General features: G+C 37.1%; 2 protein-coding genes across 2 annotated transcripts; both read left to right on the top strand.

Moving 5' to 3' along the window:
* Positions 1-1,783: 1,783 nt before the first annotated feature.
* On the top strand, positions 1,784-9,022 carry ovol1a (ovo-like zinc finger 1a). The gene is made up of 4 exons (XM_084109690.1): positions 1,784-2,359; positions 5,630-5,868; positions 6,124-6,415; positions 7,869-9,022. Exons 1-4 carry the CDS (start codon positions 2,260-2,262, stop codon positions 8,204-8,206), a joined length of 969 nt encoding a protein of 322 aa, XP_083965816.1. The 5' UTR covers positions 1,784-2,259; the 3' UTR covers positions 8,207-9,022.
* A 966-nt stretch (positions 9,023-9,988) lies between these two features.
* mus81 (MUS81 structure-specific endonuclease subunit) lies at positions 9,989-18,506 on the top strand. Its single transcript, XM_084108175.1, has 17 exons — positions 9,989-10,061; positions 10,338-10,484; positions 11,202-11,331; positions 11,432-11,538; positions 11,605-11,721; positions 11,876-11,956; positions 12,043-12,131; positions 12,222-12,392; positions 13,254-13,439; positions 13,568-13,695; positions 13,923-14,035; positions 14,985-15,104; positions 15,178-15,273; positions 15,360-15,488; positions 16,829-16,932; positions 17,794-17,877; positions 18,312-18,506. The coding sequence occupies exons 2-17, from the start codon at positions 10,347-10,349 to the stop codon at positions 18,376-18,378; spliced, it is 1,860 nt and encodes a 619-aa protein (XP_083964301.1). The 5' UTR covers positions 9,989-10,061; positions 10,338-10,346; the 3' UTR covers positions 18,379-18,506.
* The last annotated feature ends 103 nt before the right edge of the window (positions 18,507-18,609 follow it).

Here is an 18,609-nt window from a genome sequence, read left to right as displayed (position 1 = left end):
ACACATTTGATGTATATTTTCGTTGGAATAACTGTTTCTTCTTAGTTTTTTCTAATCAGTTATGTACATTAGGGTTTTATGTTACATATTTCCCCGGTTTCACAGACGAGGCTTAAGTCTAGTCCCAGACTAAAATGCATGTTTGAGCTGTTTTAACTGAAAGCAACTTGCACTGACATATTAAATTTGTCTCAAGATTCACACCAGTAATGTTATTTTCAAAGGCACATTTATAAAAGCTACTTAAATATCCTAATTGAACTAAGGCCTAATCCTGGCTTAATCTAAGCCCTATCTGTGAAACCGGGCCCTAATGTTGTTAAATAAATGTTTATTGCAATTTTTTTTTCATGTGTGTTACCATCATGGTGTTTACTGTTTGTGTGAATGACACTGTGCACCTTCTATATATTAGTATTTACTTTATCATAAACTGCTTGTGATGAACAATGACCAGCTGTTTTTGAGTGGTTGTCAGTGTATTACAAAGGTACAAAACAGATATTAGTGCTTCAATAGGTTGGTAAATTAACATTGTATCAGTTAATGAAATACGCTTAGTTTTTTACTGTTAATTTAAGATAAATCTGTAAAACCTAAATTGTTGCTACCTTATTTTTTTATGGTAAACTTCTGGCAACCACAGCTGCCATTTTTTTTACCTAATTTTAACCTGCCTGTTTTTTTTTTTTTTTTACAGCTCATTTACATGGTTACATCCCTGGTTTGTGAGCACTCTGTAAGCTGTAGCCTACTGCTAATCTATCAAACATTTCAGCAGTGAAACTGCACAAAAAAGCAGGTATATTTGCCTTCAGAAACTTGTGTTCCAACATGAAACTGGGAACTGAGTAGGCCTATTTTCCTAATTGTTGAATTAGCATCATGATGAACTGCTGTTTTGTGTAGCCTACACTTGAGGTGTTTGTGTTCTGTCATCAGTTGCCTCATAAATAAAGTGTGAATATGTGTGTGTGAAGGATTATAGGTCTTAGAAGTTTCATGATCAATTTTTGTATTATCAGGGACTGAGAACAAAGAGTGCACAGTGCATGGCAGTTAACTAAAACTACAAGGAAACTATATCATCATTGGCTGTTCCTAATGCTTAGTATAGCCTAATGAGCAATAAGCAATATGACAGATAGAATGAAAACTTAAATTAATCTATGGTTTAGAATTAGAAATATTACATAGAATGGGATGCATAATGGCTTAATGGGCCTCTTGGTGTTTAAATTTTAATTGTTTGAACAGTCTTGGCTCACTTGAACATTCCCAATGTAAGGTAGCCTATTCTCCGAGTTTTTTGGTTTTGTTTTGTTTTGTTTTTCCGTAATTTTTAGGAAAACCGTAAGTCGGATCAGTTAGAAAATGTCTTTCTCAAGCCAACATAATGATCTTTAGTCATTTAAGCTGTTTCGACCATATTTAAATGCCGATATAGCCTATGGCGTCAGAGGAAAAACACAAAGAAAAAATGTCTAGGTTTTTTACGTCACGTAATGGGCGACATTAACAGTAGGATTTCTTTTTAGTTCGTTTTTGGTCGCATATTGCCTCGTAGACTATTATAGGCCTACACTTCATTCACTTCAGTGCCACCTTGAAGCGGAATTGTTCAGAGGAGAGAGAGAGAGAGAGAGAGAGAGAGAGAGAGAGAGAGAGAGAGAGAGAGAGAGAGAGAGAGAGAGAGAGAGAGAGAGAGAGAGAGAGAAAACCGGTTGGACAGGTAAGACGTAGAGGCAGGACTGGGTCGGGTTTGTTGTCACCGTTATATTCAGGCGCATGCGCATTGTTACCTGTTTCCTCATGAAATGTGTACCTGCGCTCTAATCAGCCACTGAAATTCGTTTTGTACTCCGTCGTGTTGAGCAGTTTGGACTATTTATCTGCCACAAACATCACCTCCCAACTGAACAAAGACACCTAGCTTGGTCTTAACCTAACGTTACTGGACTGAGTGAATTTCCGAGGAAGACTTCGTCCACTCGGAGTAGCGGAAGACGGCGGAAGGTGTAGCAGAAGCGGGTAAATAGAGTGGGAAACTCCACGGAAACCTGTACAGGTACAAAAAGTTTGGAGTAAGAAGGTGTGCGTATACAGCGAAGAACTCGGCTTTGCTTTTCCAAATTTAGGAAGGCACCATCCAAGAAGGACTTTACACTTACTTTGCAGTTTTATCAAAAGTAGGTCGGTGTTAAAAAAGCCTGCTGTTTAATTTTGAGAGATAGCGGGGAAGGACCTCGGGAATAGACCATGCCACGAGCTTTCCTGGTGAAGAAAACGGGACATTCACCCGGCAAGAGAAACTGGAGCAATCTGCCAGATCATGAACGCGGTGACATTTATATTCCAGGTGAGAAGATATAAAAGTAAACTCTTTTTCAGATCATAATCCGGATAACGGTACGGATGCAACAGTTCATTCCAGGGGGTCTAAAAAATTATTTCTTTTTTTTTTTAAACCGTTGGTTTATTTATTTTGTATTATTATTTAATTTTAAATCCAATGGTTTGGTTTGTCCATATTTGACCCAAACATGGGTTGAAACAACCCAGGATTTTTAGAGTGAGTTGTGTACGGAACAGCCTTGCCTAATTGATAAGCTTATTTTGTGTAGCCTATTCTTTATTGCCAAATTGTTTTTTGTTTTGTTTTGTTTTTAACTAGTCTATTTTATGTGATTTAGCCTACACTAAATTAAAAGATAGCTAAATACACAACTTGCCTAAATGTAACCATTTATGTAATTGTGAGTGATTGAAAACTAGGCCTACTTGATCTTATAAAATTAGTTTTGTGTGTGTGTGTGTGTGTGTGTGTGTGTTAAGAGTGCCGTTATACTGCACCTTAGTTGACCTTCAGACCCAACTGTCTTCCTTATAACATGAAACTCATTGCAACACAGGACGGTGCCAGTTTGGCCTACTCAAAACGTTAGTCGTCTGAAATTAAACTATAGGCCTAGCAGCTAAGTAAAAAAAAAAAAAAAATCGAGATAAAGCTAAACGTTTTCCCCTGAAAGCTAGGCTAGCCTACTAGACTAATCACTGTAATTAATTATAGATATATATTGGGTGATATTTACAATCAAGTTAATGATAACTGCCCGATTTTACTGTTTTTGGAAGTTGACAGTTTGAACTATCACATTTCTGCGGGTCACCTAACGGATCAACCGTTCATTATGAGCCCCTTTCTTCAGTCTCTACACGAATCATCACAATGAGATATTCTGAGATGTAGCCTATAGTGTATTTAAAAATATATATATATATTTACGGTTCACAGTTAAAAACGAAATGTGTGTAGAACTGAGCCATTTTAAAAGAATGCGTGCGTTTGTCGGCCTGCGGGGTTTTGTGAACCGTTTGCGTAACAGCGCATTCATAAACTGAACCAACTTGAAACAGAGACATTTATAGCATTGATTCATGCAGGTATGTCAGGAGGTTGTTGTAGGACACGACACCTGTTGCATTCGTTGCCATAACGATTACTGAGTTCACATGTGTATTTACTTACAAGGCGGTTTCTTTCTTTCTTTCTTTCTTTCTTTCTTTCTTTCTTTCTTTCTTTCTTTCTTTCTTTCTAATCAATGCAGCATCCGTTTAACGCATCGTGGTCCTTTAGTTTGTCGCCCGTGATATGGTTTCGGGTTAATGTTTACAGCGGTGAAGGAAATAACGGGCTTCACCGCGCTGGCTCCCTTCTCCCGCTACACCCTTAGCAAACACACACACACACACACACACACACACACACACAGCGAGTGTACCTTTCACCTCACTTTTCGATATCTGACTGCTGAACAAACCCGGAGCACAGGCATTGTTATGTATTTATCGACGTCGCCTACCCACTTTATGACTCTTGTTTTAACCCATTGGTTGTTTTTAATTGTTTTATTCCGCCCTCCATGTGATGTGACGCAAAATGTCATAGTGAGGAAAATTGACTTTGAAACATAATAGCCTAAGCTAAATGACTGATAAACCAGTTTAGGATTAATGGAAACTTTACTAACTGATATGAGGTAAAACATGATGTTTTTCCCTGATTATTATGGCTTGTGCGTTTAATTTAAATGCATGTTCACTCAAATCAAACATAGCCTATTTGTCGACATCGAATGCGGTCCCTTTTTTAAAAGATAAAATTCTTTCGGTTCTTGTTCATCTTCATGTTATTGTTTGTGGTGTGACTGACTGTCTTTGAAGGGAGGGGTTGGCAAACACTTGGACAAAGGCAAAGAAACAACAATCACGGCTGTGTAGACTACTGTGTGTGTGTGTGTGTGTGTGTGTGTGTGTGTTTGTTTATTTATGTGTATACTTTTTTATATATATATATATACAATTAATTATTCACATGATCCTTCAGAAACAATGTTTATTATCAATGTTAAAAACTTTTATTCAGCAAGGAGGGATTAAATTTATCAAAAGTGACAGTAAAGACAATAAGATATTTATAATGTTACTAAAGCTTTCTATTTCAGATAAATGCTATTTCAGAAAAAAATTCAGAAAAATTGCTCACAACAGTTTTCAGCATTGATAATAATAAATGTTTCTTGAGCATGCAGCAAAAAAATATGAATGATTTCTGAAGGATCATGTGACACTGAAGACTGAAGTAATGATGCTGAAAATTCAGCTTTACCATCACAGGAATAAATTACTTTTTAAAATATATTCAAATAGAAAACAGTTATTTTAAATGGTAAATATTTCACAATATTACTGTTTTTGTTGTATTTTGAATCAAATAAATGTAGCCTTGATGAGAGACTTATTTTAAAAACATTAAAAAATCAAACATACATTCTGGTCTCTTCAGAACTGAACTACTTAGTTGGATTTCTTCTTGACGAGAAACTGAGTTTGCTCATCGTACAAGTCTAAATGGCCGTTATGAAATATCTGTTATTGGATGCTACCGTTAGCCACTGCACCCATTAGATATTTGCATTTTAATTTGCAACTCAGTCGATTGTGCCACACCAGAATCAACAGATTCATTGTTCAGGCTGCTAGTATTAGTGTTGGTGATCATCTAAGATCTCCATGCAACCAATGTTTTTTTTTTCTCTCTCTCCCTGTGATCTAATAATCTCTTTATGTGTTAGCTACGATCGAACAACCTCTTAGGAAAGAACATGATAGTTTACCGTCAAACATTTGCAGATTATTCATCTGATGTATTGTGTTGCATGGAGGTTTGTATAAAGGGAGCTCAAGCCTGTGCCTCTAGCCCAGCTGGTCTGACTGGTAAAGCAGTAACAGGAGTGGTTTGACTTCAGCCCGGCACAATACACTCACACACACATGCACACCCGCCAACCCACCCACTCACACTCGCACTCTCACACACCTGGCCCAGAGGCACAACTGTCCCCCTTAGCCTCGAGAGCCACATACACACCCAGTTTCTGATTGTCTAGCAATCACATCCTTCATCTTCAGCTGTGTGGGATGTAATCCACACTTGTTCACAAGGCAAAGATGTTATGAGGGGAAGATTTGTACACCTGCGCTTGCCTTTAAACAATACTCAAGCAAATATTGTGGTGACACAATTAAAGATGTTTTCTGCTCTGACTAATTTTGACGTTTCTTCCAGTCTCCATGTCTCCCATTGCTCTGCGAGAGGAGAGCGAAGCCAGTCCTGCAGAGGTGGCGTTGTGTCTGTCCACACGCAAGGACCACAGCATCTACACGTACAACCAGATGTACACCGATGACCCTGGCGCGGTGGTCCCTTCCGCTGAGCTCCCATCATGCACTGCTCTAGGTCAGAGTCCAGAGACCGAGCACATCCGAAGCGCGCACAACAATACGTACGTGCGCACTAAAATAAAGGTGAGGCTTCTGGAAAATGTTTGCTTATGCTATGTTGATCTAAGATCTAGTTTCGGCAGTATTAAGCAGTCATATTCAGCTGTCGAGCTATTGTGCCACTATTGGACATAATTGATTTGTCTTTCCCTATTGCTTATGTGTGTATATGTGTGTGTGTGTGGGGAGTTATACTCATATCATTTTACTAGTTTGAATGTTTACACTGCCACTAATTTCGTCTTTTTATTTCCCTCTTTGTTTGTTATTTGGCTGCAGGTCACCACAGGTGAGCTTCCCATAGAGGTCCCACCAGCTGTCCCTAATGTAACTACAAGTCCACCTGTTTCTATAGGGACACCTTGCTCACCTCCTGTGGCTAAGTCCTCTGCAGCGCAGTCACGGAGTAATACCTATGTTTGCCAGGTGTGTGAAAAAGTTTTCCAGTTCCAGCGCATGCTAAACAGACACCTGAAGTGTCACAGTGAGCAGAAGAGGCACTTGTGCGACTTTTGCGGAAAGGGCTTCAACGACACCTTCGATCTCAAGAGGCATGTCCGCACACACACAGGTAAGAGATTCATCGGTTTGCGATGAAATTGAAGTTGCAATAAATCGATTGTTTTGCAATGTGGCGTACATCTGAGTGTAATGATTATCAAAAAATAATTACATTTAGATAATTCTATTTAAATGTAAAGTCTGGTCTCATTGGCTCTCAAATCGGTCTCAAAATCTCATTGGCTGCAGGATCAGCAGAGGCCAATCAGCTTGTGCCATGCAGCAATGATGTGATTCACACATTCACGCCTTCCAGAGTTTCATGACTGAACTAGATATACACACACACACAGACCACTGTATGGAATAATTAAGATTTTCTAAATATAACTCTTGAATGGTAGTGGAATATTAAGCAGCAAAAAAACTGTTTTCAGCATAATAATAGTTCATTATAAACTGCAATAATAATTGAGCCCCCAATCAGTATGTTATAATGATTTCTGATTTTTGATCATTTAAATGCAGCCGTGGTTAGACTTCTTTCATTAAAAATGTTAATTACAAACTTTTGACAGGTTGTGTGTGTGGGTGTGTGTTTTTTTTAGTCCCCATGAGGAAATAGGCATATAAATCAATGAATTAAAATGCAGGAAGTTTTCTGTGAGGGTTGAGTCAGGGTTAGGGGATAGAATATACCGTTTACAGTATAAAAATCATTATGTCTAAAGGAAAGTCCCCATAAAACATGAAAACCCAACATGTGTTTGTATGCGTGTGCCATATACACACTGCTGTGCAAAAGTTTGGGATCAGTAAGATTTTAATATTTCACACAAGTCTCTTCTGCACAGCAAGGCTGCATTTATTTATTTTATTTGATTATAAATACAAAAAAATAGTAATATTGTGAAATATTATTACAATTTAAAATGACTTTTCTATTTGAAAATATTATAAAATGTAATTTATTCCTGTGATCAAAGCTGAATTTTCAGCATCATTACTCCAGTCTTCAGTGTCACATGATCCTTCAGAAATCATTCTGATATACTGATTTTATTGCTCAAGAAACATTTATTATTAATGTTGAAAACAGTTGTGTAACATTTTTTTCAGGATTCTTTGATTAATAAAAAGTTTAAAAGAACAGCATTTATCTAAAATATAAAGTTTTTTTCAAATAGAAAACAGTTATTTTAAATTGTAATAATATTTCACAGTACTGCTGTTTTTTTATTTTTTATTATTCAAATAAATGCAGCCTTGGTGAGCAGAAGAGACTTCTTTTATATACACACTATGGATGAATCATTGACAATAATATCTATAACATGCTTTTACAAAACAGATAGGGTGAATTTGCATTTCATGACAACTTGTTGGTTAGTTAAAAACCCTACTGTTATTTCCTTCTCAGTTTGAATCCTTTTTTATTTTTTTTATCTGCAGAACATTTAGCTATGTTAGGCCAACACGCAAAACGCCTTCGCCTTTTTAAATCAAGAATATTGTTCTCGCAGGTGTTCGTCCATACAAGTGCAGTCTCTGTGAGAAGGCCTTCACCCAGCGCTGCTCTCTGGAGTCCCACATGAAGAAGATCCACGGTGTCACACAGCAGTACGCTTACAAGGAGCGCCGCAGCAAGCTGTACGTCTGCGAAGAGTGTGGCCACACTGCGTCTACCCAGGATGCACTGGTGCGCCACCTCCACACTGAACACCCAGAGAGTGTCCTCCTGCGGGCCAAGGCGGCGCGAAGACTGTCCCCGTCAGCGAACGCTAAAGACGACAGCTCCCAACCTGGATCCCCTCTCTCACTTCATAGCGATGATACTGGCTCAGGAGGATTCTCCCTATAAAAATATGCTTTTATATACAAAGGGATGTGATTGATGTGCATTCTGATGATTTATCGTTTCATTCAGAGTGCGAGGGAGGAGGGAGATTAAAAAGGGGAAAGTGAAGTCATGCAAAATGCTGTTTTTATGGCAGTACGCTGAAATTCAGTTTACACTTTTGTTGTATTTTTCCCTGTGAAACCACACAAAAGCAGACGATGATGTCCACTACAGCATAAGTATGCACTACTTCACTTTACATAATAATATTATTATTAACATTGATGAGATGAAACACAACTCAGGAGAAATACACACATGAATGTGATATTAAATGGCTCCATTTGTACTGTATGGGACATTCATTTTATGTAGCAATGTTTCAACACTAAAATAATGCTGTTATGAACTCTACTGATAGTTATTATCAGTGGTCTCTGAATGTTTGATATAAGGGATTTCGAAAGGGAATTAATTTTGTGTTGCTAATTACTGCTTTATGTAATATATATATATATATATATGCATAAATTTATCATAAAAAGATTTATATTTATCCTGGTGTAGTTTTATATTTTCTGGGCTATGTTTAAACATTTTTGCTGTAGATTTTATACATTTGTGTCACATGCAAAAACCTTCTTGTGTGTGTGTGTGTGTGTGTTTTTTTGTTTTTTTTGGGTGGCATTATTGTTTTTTGTACTTTTTTACATTCAAAAGCCTCATCAATATAACGTAATTTCTTGTCACTGTTTGTTTAAATAAGTAGACTGTGTCATTCTATTATGGTGATCATCACAACACACCTCAACAATAAATGTTTTTGTTGATGGTTTGAAAATGAGTGTGGTTCATTCACCTGTATTGTTTTAGGAATAGGCAACATTGCTATCAGAAACTCAACTACTTAGTTAGAACTTAATTATTGATATTCTAAAGTAGGCTTCTTTTTATGCATGATTGCATGCATGCCAACTAGTATGGGGGAGATAAGAGCAATAAAGCATTATGGAATTTGCATGTGAGAGAGAATGAGTGAGAGAGAGAGAGATTCAGTGGGTGGATGTTGGTGTTGGCGGATTCCAGATCCTTGTTTGGTCTTGTTCATGGAATCCAGTGTCTGTTTCATTGTGGGGCCATCAGGCATTAACAGCTCAAAGGTGCCTATCCCTTTAGAACCGTTATTTTCAACACCAACAAATTCAGTACCACCCTTTTCAAACTGCACAAGAATTTCTTGTTTAAAACAAACAGAAGTTGAAGCGAAATAGGAAATGTACTTTTAAAGGCATAGTTCACCCCAAAATTAAAATTCTTTAAAAAAAATTAAAATTAAAAATTAAAATGAATCACCCTCATGTTGTTCCAAACCTGTATGAATGTCTGTCTTCTGCGGAACTCAAAAGAAGATGTTACCAAACATTTGATGGGCTCCATTGACTTCCATAGTATGGAAAAAATACTATGGAAGTCAATGGGGCCCATCAACTGGTTACCCATATTCTTATTCTATATATCTTCTTTTGTGTTCAGCAGAAGAGAGAAATTCATACAGGTTTGGAACAACTTGAGAGTGATTAAATGAGGACAAAATGTTCATTTTTGACATTTTTGGGTCAACTTATCCCTTTAAGTTGGGTAAATATACTGTAGTTGTATAATACTGTGAAACATTCACCTAAACATAATCCAACCATATTGTGAAATAATGGTAAACTAGGCTATTATCCACTGACTATGTTTCTTCATTTTGAGCTTGACTAAAATGCACCATCAACCCTCTGAGTGGCGCTACTCGTGTTTCGTCAGACGGAAATGACGCAGATACGATACTTTCGAAAACACAGGCGGGGAAACAGTGTGGCAACTAAACTATGTAAATAAAGAATCACAGTTAATATAATATAATAACTTATGTGTATTTTAAAAGATGATCACTCTAGCTAGCATTTAATCCGAATTTTAGCACATTGTTTGCAAGCAAACAAGCTCATTTAGTTTTTAGTAAGCGTGCATAACGTTACATATTTCAGTTATTGTAACTCAGCTTTGGAGTCTTTGTTGCCTAGTGTTTATCCAATTTTGTATAATGCGGTTGCATCGGTTGCATTACGAACGTTTAAGCAACTTGAATCTGTTTAACTTCTGATAGGATGTGAATATGCCTGGGGATCAGGTGTGTTTGGGTCGCAAGCGCCCGCTGCCCTCGTGCCCGAACCCTCTGTTCCTGCAGTGGTTAACAGAGTTACGTGACAGCGCCAAAGAGAAGGGCCTGAAAACACAGTACGTGTACCAGAAGGTGAGCGAATGTGTTGGGTTTAATAGATCTTATTTACAGCTGCGCCATTTTTTAACGGGAATGAAAGCGAGGCTGTGAGGGAGAGTGGGTTGTTGCTGGCGAAATACTGCATCTTTCCAAGAGAATGCTGTAGTGTAGACAAAAAACTTATGACATTTTGAGTTGTGGATAATTATAAGTGATCTAGTTGCTTTTATACAGCGGATGCCATTGAAAACACGGTCATTGCCATTGAAAATATGCCTCTCCCATACGTAAAATACATGCACTGTTATGAAATTGTGAACCACTACATTATAGTGATCATAAACACAGCTCAAACTGCTGCGTAACACGAGAATGAACCTCATTGGTTCTCACTGAAGCTCAAACGTGATGCGTAACACGAGAATGAACCTCACTGGTTCTCGCTCTACAAGCGAACATGCTTTAGCTTTATTTACCACAACTGATGTTTGCGCTGATGAATGTTTATATGTGAATAAAAGCCTAAATTCAATCTGTTCATTATATAAAGCGATCGAGTCTCTTCAGAAAATGTATAAACTTTTTGAAGCTTCAAAGTGGTAGTAGTCTTGCTTTCATACCTGTTATGGCGCTGCTCTGAATAAGGTCTATTTCAAATGTTTGATTTAACTGACTAAATATGTAAATTATCTCATTAGAATATGCTAAACTGATTAAACCCAGCAATTGCAATGTTATGCTATTTCACAGGCCATAAACTCTCTGAAAAAATATCCTCTCCCGCTAAAAAACGGAAAAGAGGCGAAGATCCTGCAGAATTTCGGCGACGGGATCTGCAAGATTTTGGACGAGCGATTGCAGAAGCATTATCGGGAAAACGGTGCGTACACTTTAGTGTAGTGAAGACATAGATTTTCCCTTTATCCACAATCTACTGGCATTATGTTTACATGCTTCTGTTTGTTTGTTTTTCCTGAAAGGTTCTGATGCTCCAATCCAGTTGACTAGCCATATAAGCAACAAGGCTTCCTCTAAACAGATGGACGAACCTCAGAAGAAACTTTCCGGAAACTTGGGTGAACATATGGTCGGTTTAAGGATGAAATGAGTTGTGCGTACTTGTCTTAGAAAACTAATGACAAGTTTCTTGCAGAAACGAACACAAATAGAAGGAATAAAGGAGAAGGGAACTAGGAAAAAGAGAGAGTATGTGCCACAGAAGAGGTCTGGAGGTTACGCTGTACTGCTCACTTTGTATAGACACACACAGGTAAAACAAGCACATTTATTGTCATGTTGTTTTGCATTATAGCCCACAGTAGTCTTTTTTTTAAAGGTTTACAAGTTATCATTAAAAATGACTTCCGGTAATAATTCGAGTGATTATTACTCCCGACTGCTGCACTCTGTCCTGTGTTTTGTAGATGCCTGGCAGTAAAGGCTTCATGTTTAGGAATGAACTACAAACTGAGGCACAACCCTTGTGTGATAAATCCTTCACAGTGGTGAGGCCAACAACACACTTCCACAAAGGATTTACCGCTATAACCACTGTCTGTAGCCTAAGTATGTCTTATCCCTCTACATATAGCCTGATCTTGGTTGCAAGTACACGGCGTGGTCCTCGGTGAGCACGCTCATTCAGAAAGACCTGTTGGTGAAGACACACAATCCTGCCAGGTAAACCAGATCGGCAATCACAGCCCAGGAGTTCTGCTGTCATTTGAGTTCTGTTGATCTTCATCGCTCTCTTTTCTTGTTTTATTTCAGGTATTCATTGACTGACCAGGGTTTGGCTTTAGCTGAGAGGCTTGATTCAGAAGAGACAGGGATGACTAAAGAACATGTGGAGCAAAGGAGTGAAGAAGAAAACTCTCGCGATGGACCAGATGTTGTAGACCTGACATTGGAGGAGGAGGAGGAGAAAGAGAAAGAGAGTCGGTGGGTACAAGCTTTTGCGTAAGTGCAAGGACATGTTAAAGTTTCCATTTTAGTTTTTTTAGATCATATCAGGCTATTTTGAGTAGCAAAATCACTAATATTTAAAATAAACAATTCTTGTTTTTTTATCGAATATTGTAGTATTTAGTATAAATGATTTATCCATACACATCATTATTTTTAAAAAATTCACGTGCCCTTATAATCTTTAACCAAAATAACTCCCCCCTCCCTCATGAACAACATCCTTCTCTTCTCTGATGATGTGTTTACTGGCGTGAGGGCGGGACAACCTGTCACTCACATGAGATCGACCAATAGCAAACCACAACCATCAAATCATTTGAGCTGCTTCACTCAAATATAGGCCAAAATAGGGAAGAAAAACTATCGCAACTTCTGTTTCATGCTGACTTTACAGTTTTGCGTGCACATAAAGCCGCCTCTTGTCCTAAATTGAGTTATTTTTCGCTGCTTATTGTGCTTAAACAGTGAAATACACTCTAAATAATGTCAAAATGCCAGTCTTGGTGAGTATTCACGTAAACACAGTCAGTAATGTTTTAAGTGAACGTCAACAGTTGAGAAAGAAAACGCATGTGTAACAGTATAATGGATCTGTGCGTCAGGTCTTAAAGTGACAGCCGCCTAATATACCTGCTGCCAAATTATGAGATATATTAAAAATAACTATATGGCAGCTTTTCCCCATTGTATCGATGTGAAAATTGGTGGCCAGTGAAAATGCTGAGTGGCTAGTAACTTTGGAAAACCACTAGCCACTGTGGCTGGTGAGCAAAAAAGTTAATGTCAAGCCCTGATTGTAGCATATTAACTGTATAAACATTCCTTCGCTTATAGGTCCAGCAAGTCTTCAGAAAGGCCTACTACAGCTCTTTCTGTAAATCAGGCCAGAGGTCTCCTCTCTGAGTCAGATGCCAAAGGAGAATCCCAAACTTTAGAGACAGGGAGAACAGCAATGGGTTGGCATCTTCCACCTGGATCTTATGACATTGTGTTGTGCGTTGACTTCATCGAGACCACTGGGTAAGATAAAAAGTTTGTGTGTGTGGTACAACTTATATCAATATAATTTTATTTCAAGTTGAATGCGTTGTTTTATAAAACAGGAAATAGCTAGTAGAATTATATTAGTTACATTGTGAACTCAACAGGGGAAGCAGTGGTCGCAAACAAGAGTTGGCCAAGGAATTGCAAAGGAATGCTGTGACCTTTGACATCAGGAAACTGAATGTAGGGGACTTCCTTTGGGTGGCACGTGAGAAAGTGACACCTGTTCCTGGTAGGTCAACTTCACCATGCTTCACTGAGATGCAGGACTAGTTAGTAACCAGCAGATGGCAATGTTGTTCTTCTCAGAAGAAATGCACAAGAAAAGTTTAGTAGATGATAATAATAGATTGCCCCCCTGATTGAGAACCACTGTTTTAATAGTTTAATCCATAATAGTAATAATAAACAATAATAATAATTGTTTACATGTATAAAAACATGTGTGTCTTCCTCCAGGGCAGCTGCGTCCACCAGTGGGAAAAGAGCTAGTGCTTGATTACATCATTGAGAGGAAGAGGATGGATGATCTCTGTGGAAGCATCATCGATGGACGCTTCAGAGAGCAGAAGGTTGACGAAATTCTCTTTTTTAAAGTTATGAAAATGAACTCGCATTTTTATTTTTTTATTTACTTTTTCCTTTATTTTAACATTTATTTTATGTAACTTAAATGTAATTTATCCATTTTAAATTGTATATTTATTCTGTAATTTATTTTTCATGTATTTTTATATTTATGCATTTATTTATTTGTATATTTATTTATTCCCACATGTATTTATTTTATTATATTTATTTAGACATTTATTTATTTTTATATTTCTGTGCGACACTGAAATTTGAGGCGGTCCTTGCTTAGCTCCTGTGCGTCATTGGTCGAGAGCTCACGTACAGCAATAGAGATCGGAGTTTGCTACGAGACAGATCAGATCAACTGGAGAGTTGCAAGTTATTTTCAAAGATTCGTGTCGATGTCGAATTGTTTCGTAGTGACCAGTGAAGTAAATGATGGATGTTCGATCCTTCATATTTATCTGCTTTCTAAATATAGTGAAAAGTAGAGCTGCACGATTCTGGATAAATTATATATAATTTTTTTTTTTTTTTTTTTTTAAATCGGATTGAATGAATGATTTAACGACTCGCTCATAGATTTCACTTGTGTCATTGGATAAATCAGTGTTTTTGAACAAATCTCTTGAAAGAATGATTCAATGACTACTGTATTTTTTTATACTTTTCACATGTCGCCACCAACTGGTTAATGATGTAATTGATGCTATCTTTTTTTTTTTGTCAAACTATAATCTTTTTTTGCCCGAACTATAAACTTTTATCCCAGAACTTCTGTGATAATTTGAAGCTTGTCATTTCGGAATAAGATTGTGTCTGTGTTTGAATCGAGATCGCGATCTTTTAACGATTAATCATGCAGCTCTAGTGAACAGATTTGTGACTTTCCTAATATATGTTCCATCATTTTCCCGTTTATATTTTCTGTTGCCTTCTCATTCTCAGTTTCGACTGAAGAGGTGTGGTCTGCGTAAGCCCATTTATCTAGTGGAGGAGTGTGGATCGGCGGCGGCTCATCTCAGTTTACCTGAGAGTACATTACAACAGGCTATAGTCAATACACAGGTATACATCAGGCCGTAAAGACAGGCATGCAATAGTGGATGATGATGATGTGATTGATTGTGTATAATTGCAGGTGGTTGACGGCTTCTTTGTGAAGCGTGTTCAGGATGTGAAAGAGTCTGCTGCTTACCTCACCATCATGACCAGATACCTGCAGAAACTCTACCAGGTTTGTTTTAAAGCCCAATCAATGCAGTATGTGTAAATCACTTCTTTAAATATTTCCTAATTTATGTTTTTTTTATATATCCTCAGAATTGCACATTATTCTGTCGCTCCAGAGAGCTGGAGGGTGATAGAGAAGATGAGATGGAGAAAACAGCGAACCTCTCCTGTTCTCTCATGGCCTTCACAGAGTTTAACTATGGGGCTGTCAAGAACAAGGTAATGTGAAAACAAATCAATGGGCTTCTGAGAAAGTAGAGTTGCACTGATATTAAAATCATGTCCGATATGATTTGCTGACATGAAAATAGTTATTGCTGATACGATAAATGCCAATATTAAAAATCTATACTAAAATAAAAATATAAGAGATATAAGCAGAAGGTTGACGAAATACTCTTTTTTAAAGTTATGAAAATGAACTCGCTTTTTATTTTTTTATTTACTTTTTCCTTTATTTTAACATTTATTTTATGTAACTTAAATGTAATTTTTCCATTTTAAATTGTATATTTATTCTGTCATTTATTTTTCATGTATTTTTATATTTATGCATTTATTTATTTGTATATTTATTTATTCCCACATGTATTTATTTTATTATATTTATTTAGACATTTATTTTTATATTTCTGTGCGACACTGAAATTTGAGGCGGTCCTTGCTTAGCTCCTGTGTGTCATTGGTCGAGATCTCACGTACAGCAATATATATATATATATATATATATATATAGATAGTTCTGGTAATGAACTTTGTTGTGCTGATAATATTGTTCATCTCTGTGAGAGAGTATCTTTTACCTTTTTTTTTTTTTTTTTGGTAACACTTCAAAACATTTTTCATGTTAATTAACTACATTAGTTAACATGAACTAACAATGAAAAATACTTCTAAAGCATTTATTAATCTTAGTTCATGTGAATTTCACCATTTACTAATACATCATTAAAATCCAAAGTTGTTACTATTCAATGGATTTAAACTAACGTGATCTAAGAATGAATCGTTGTATTTTTAATAACTAACAATAGCTATGTTAGTATCCACCTATTTTTATGTGCATTTTGGGATATTGTATAAAAAAACCACTGGATGGAAACACCAAGATGTGCATAAATTCTAAAAATGCACATAAAAAACATAAGCGCTCAAAGACATTGGCATAAACTACGATGGAAACACATTTACTGAATAAATTCCTTGATGCACTGCAAAAACCTCACGTGACTTTGCCTCAACAGCGGATGTGATTGAATAACTGGCCTAACCAGTGGATCAGTTTCATCGCAGCATCTCAAATGTTGGTTTGATCATTCTGAAACGCCTGAGCTAAAGTCTGTCATCAGAATGATTTGGTTTAATTCCCTCCCAGAAGCGTCTCACATGATTGTTCACAAACACCAGCATCCGAACACAAGATGACCATGACAGCGTTTATTGAGTTTCATCCATGTGCTCTGAGACGCAAGTCATTTATGATGGAGGAAAGAAGGATTTTCTTCATAAATCTAATAATTTCTAATCAAGAACTCTCTCTCTCTCTCGTACAAACACAGTGCCAGACAGTGCGGGAAGTATTTGCTCGACAGCTTATGCAGATCAGTGGAGTCTCTGGTGATAAAGCAGCCGCTGTTCTCGAACACTACAGCACAGTCAGCAGGTGCGACTCGCTCTCTACTATTGCACAAACATATTAAAACTCATTTACATTCCACTATCACAGACACCCGCTCATTAAATTACAGTGTATCGCCCCGCTAACACAGACACGCACTCTTCATAACACTCATTGTTATTCTACTATTGCAGACACTTACTGGCGTATGAATTAAAAATGCCTTTTTACGTATTCGATTGCTTGGTAACTCATGCAGATGACATAAGGTCATGTCATTTTACCTCTTAAAGCAGTGGTCTCAAACTCAATTCCTGGAGGGCCACAGCTCTGCACAGTTTAGCTCCAATCAGCTCCAACTCACACCTGCAAGGAAGTTTCTAGTAATCCTGAAGACCTTGATTAGCTGGATCAGGTGTGTTTGATTAGGGTTGGAGCAAAACTGTGCAGAGCTGTGGCCCTCCAGGAATTGAGTTTGAGATCACTGTCTTAAAGGGATAGTTCAGCCAAAAATGAAAATTCTGTCAACATTTACTCACCCTCAAGTTGTTCCAAACCTGTATGAGTTTCTTTCTTCTGCTGAACACAAAAGAAGATATTTTGAAGAATGTTGGTAACCAGAGAGTTGACGGCACACATTGATTTTCATGGTAGGAAGAAAAATACTATGGAAGTCAATGGGGTCCATCAACTGTCTGGTTACCAACATTCTTCGAAATATCTTCTTTTGTGTTCAGCAGAAGAAGGAAACTCATCATTTACTCACCCTCAAATTGTTCCAAACCTGTATGACAAAAATTTCATTTTTGGGTGAACTATCCCTGATTTGGGTGAATCATTTTGAAAATGCTGTTGCCTCATGCCTCATCGTTTTCTTTGTTTTTAAACCATTCATTCTTTCTCTAGTTTATTGCAAGCATATGACCAATGCTCCAATGAAACCGAAAAAGAGAAGCTTCTTTCATCTATCAAGTATGGAAAACTCAAAAGGTTTGTTTTGTTTGTACTAGAATCTAGTGTTTTGCTAGATCTCTCTCTCTCTCTCTCTCTCTCTCTCTCTCTCTCTCTCTCAAAAGTGACTTGCATACTATTATCATCAAAGCTATTTTCAACATTAATAATCATAATAAATGTTTCTTGAGCAGCAAATCAGCATATTAGAATGATTTCTGAAGGATCATGTGACACTGAAGACTGGAGTAATGATGCTGAAAATTCAACTTTGATCACAGGAATAAATTACATTTTAAAATATAGTCAAAAAGATATTTTAAATTGTAATAGTATTTCACAATAGTACTGTTTTTTTTACTGCCATTTGGCCAAATAAATGCAGCCTTGGTGAGCAAAATAGATTTTATTATTATTATCATGATATTTCTGGTTGATATTTTATGATGTATATCTTTGTATTGTTATTGCAGGAATCTTGGACCAGCCTTGAGTCGCACTATATATCAGCTTTACTGTACATGTGGACCTCTGTCATAGGCTGTCACCTTATTAAGAACACAAATATGTGGTGCACTTCAGTTTAATCATTGTATTATAATTTTTCTGTTTGTTGACTCAAATAATGTCTAAAGCAATAAAGGTGTAAATTACAGTTTTTCAAACCCCTCAGGAGTATTGCATTTTATTCTAGCTGTTCTATTCTGTTTCAAATCAAAAATTGCTGTGCCCAAGCGTTTAAGCACTGAAGCGTATGGTTTCAAAAAGGCA

This window comes from Abramis brama (genome assembly GCF_963993115.1).
Source record: "Abramis brama genome assembly, chromosome: 3".
Taxonomy (NCBI): domain Eukaryota; kingdom Metazoa; phylum Chordata; class Actinopteri; order Cypriniformes; family Leuciscidae; genus Abramis; species Abramis brama.
Note: the sequence above shows the minus strand (reverse complement) of the source record. Positions and strands in the feature narration are given on the sequence as shown.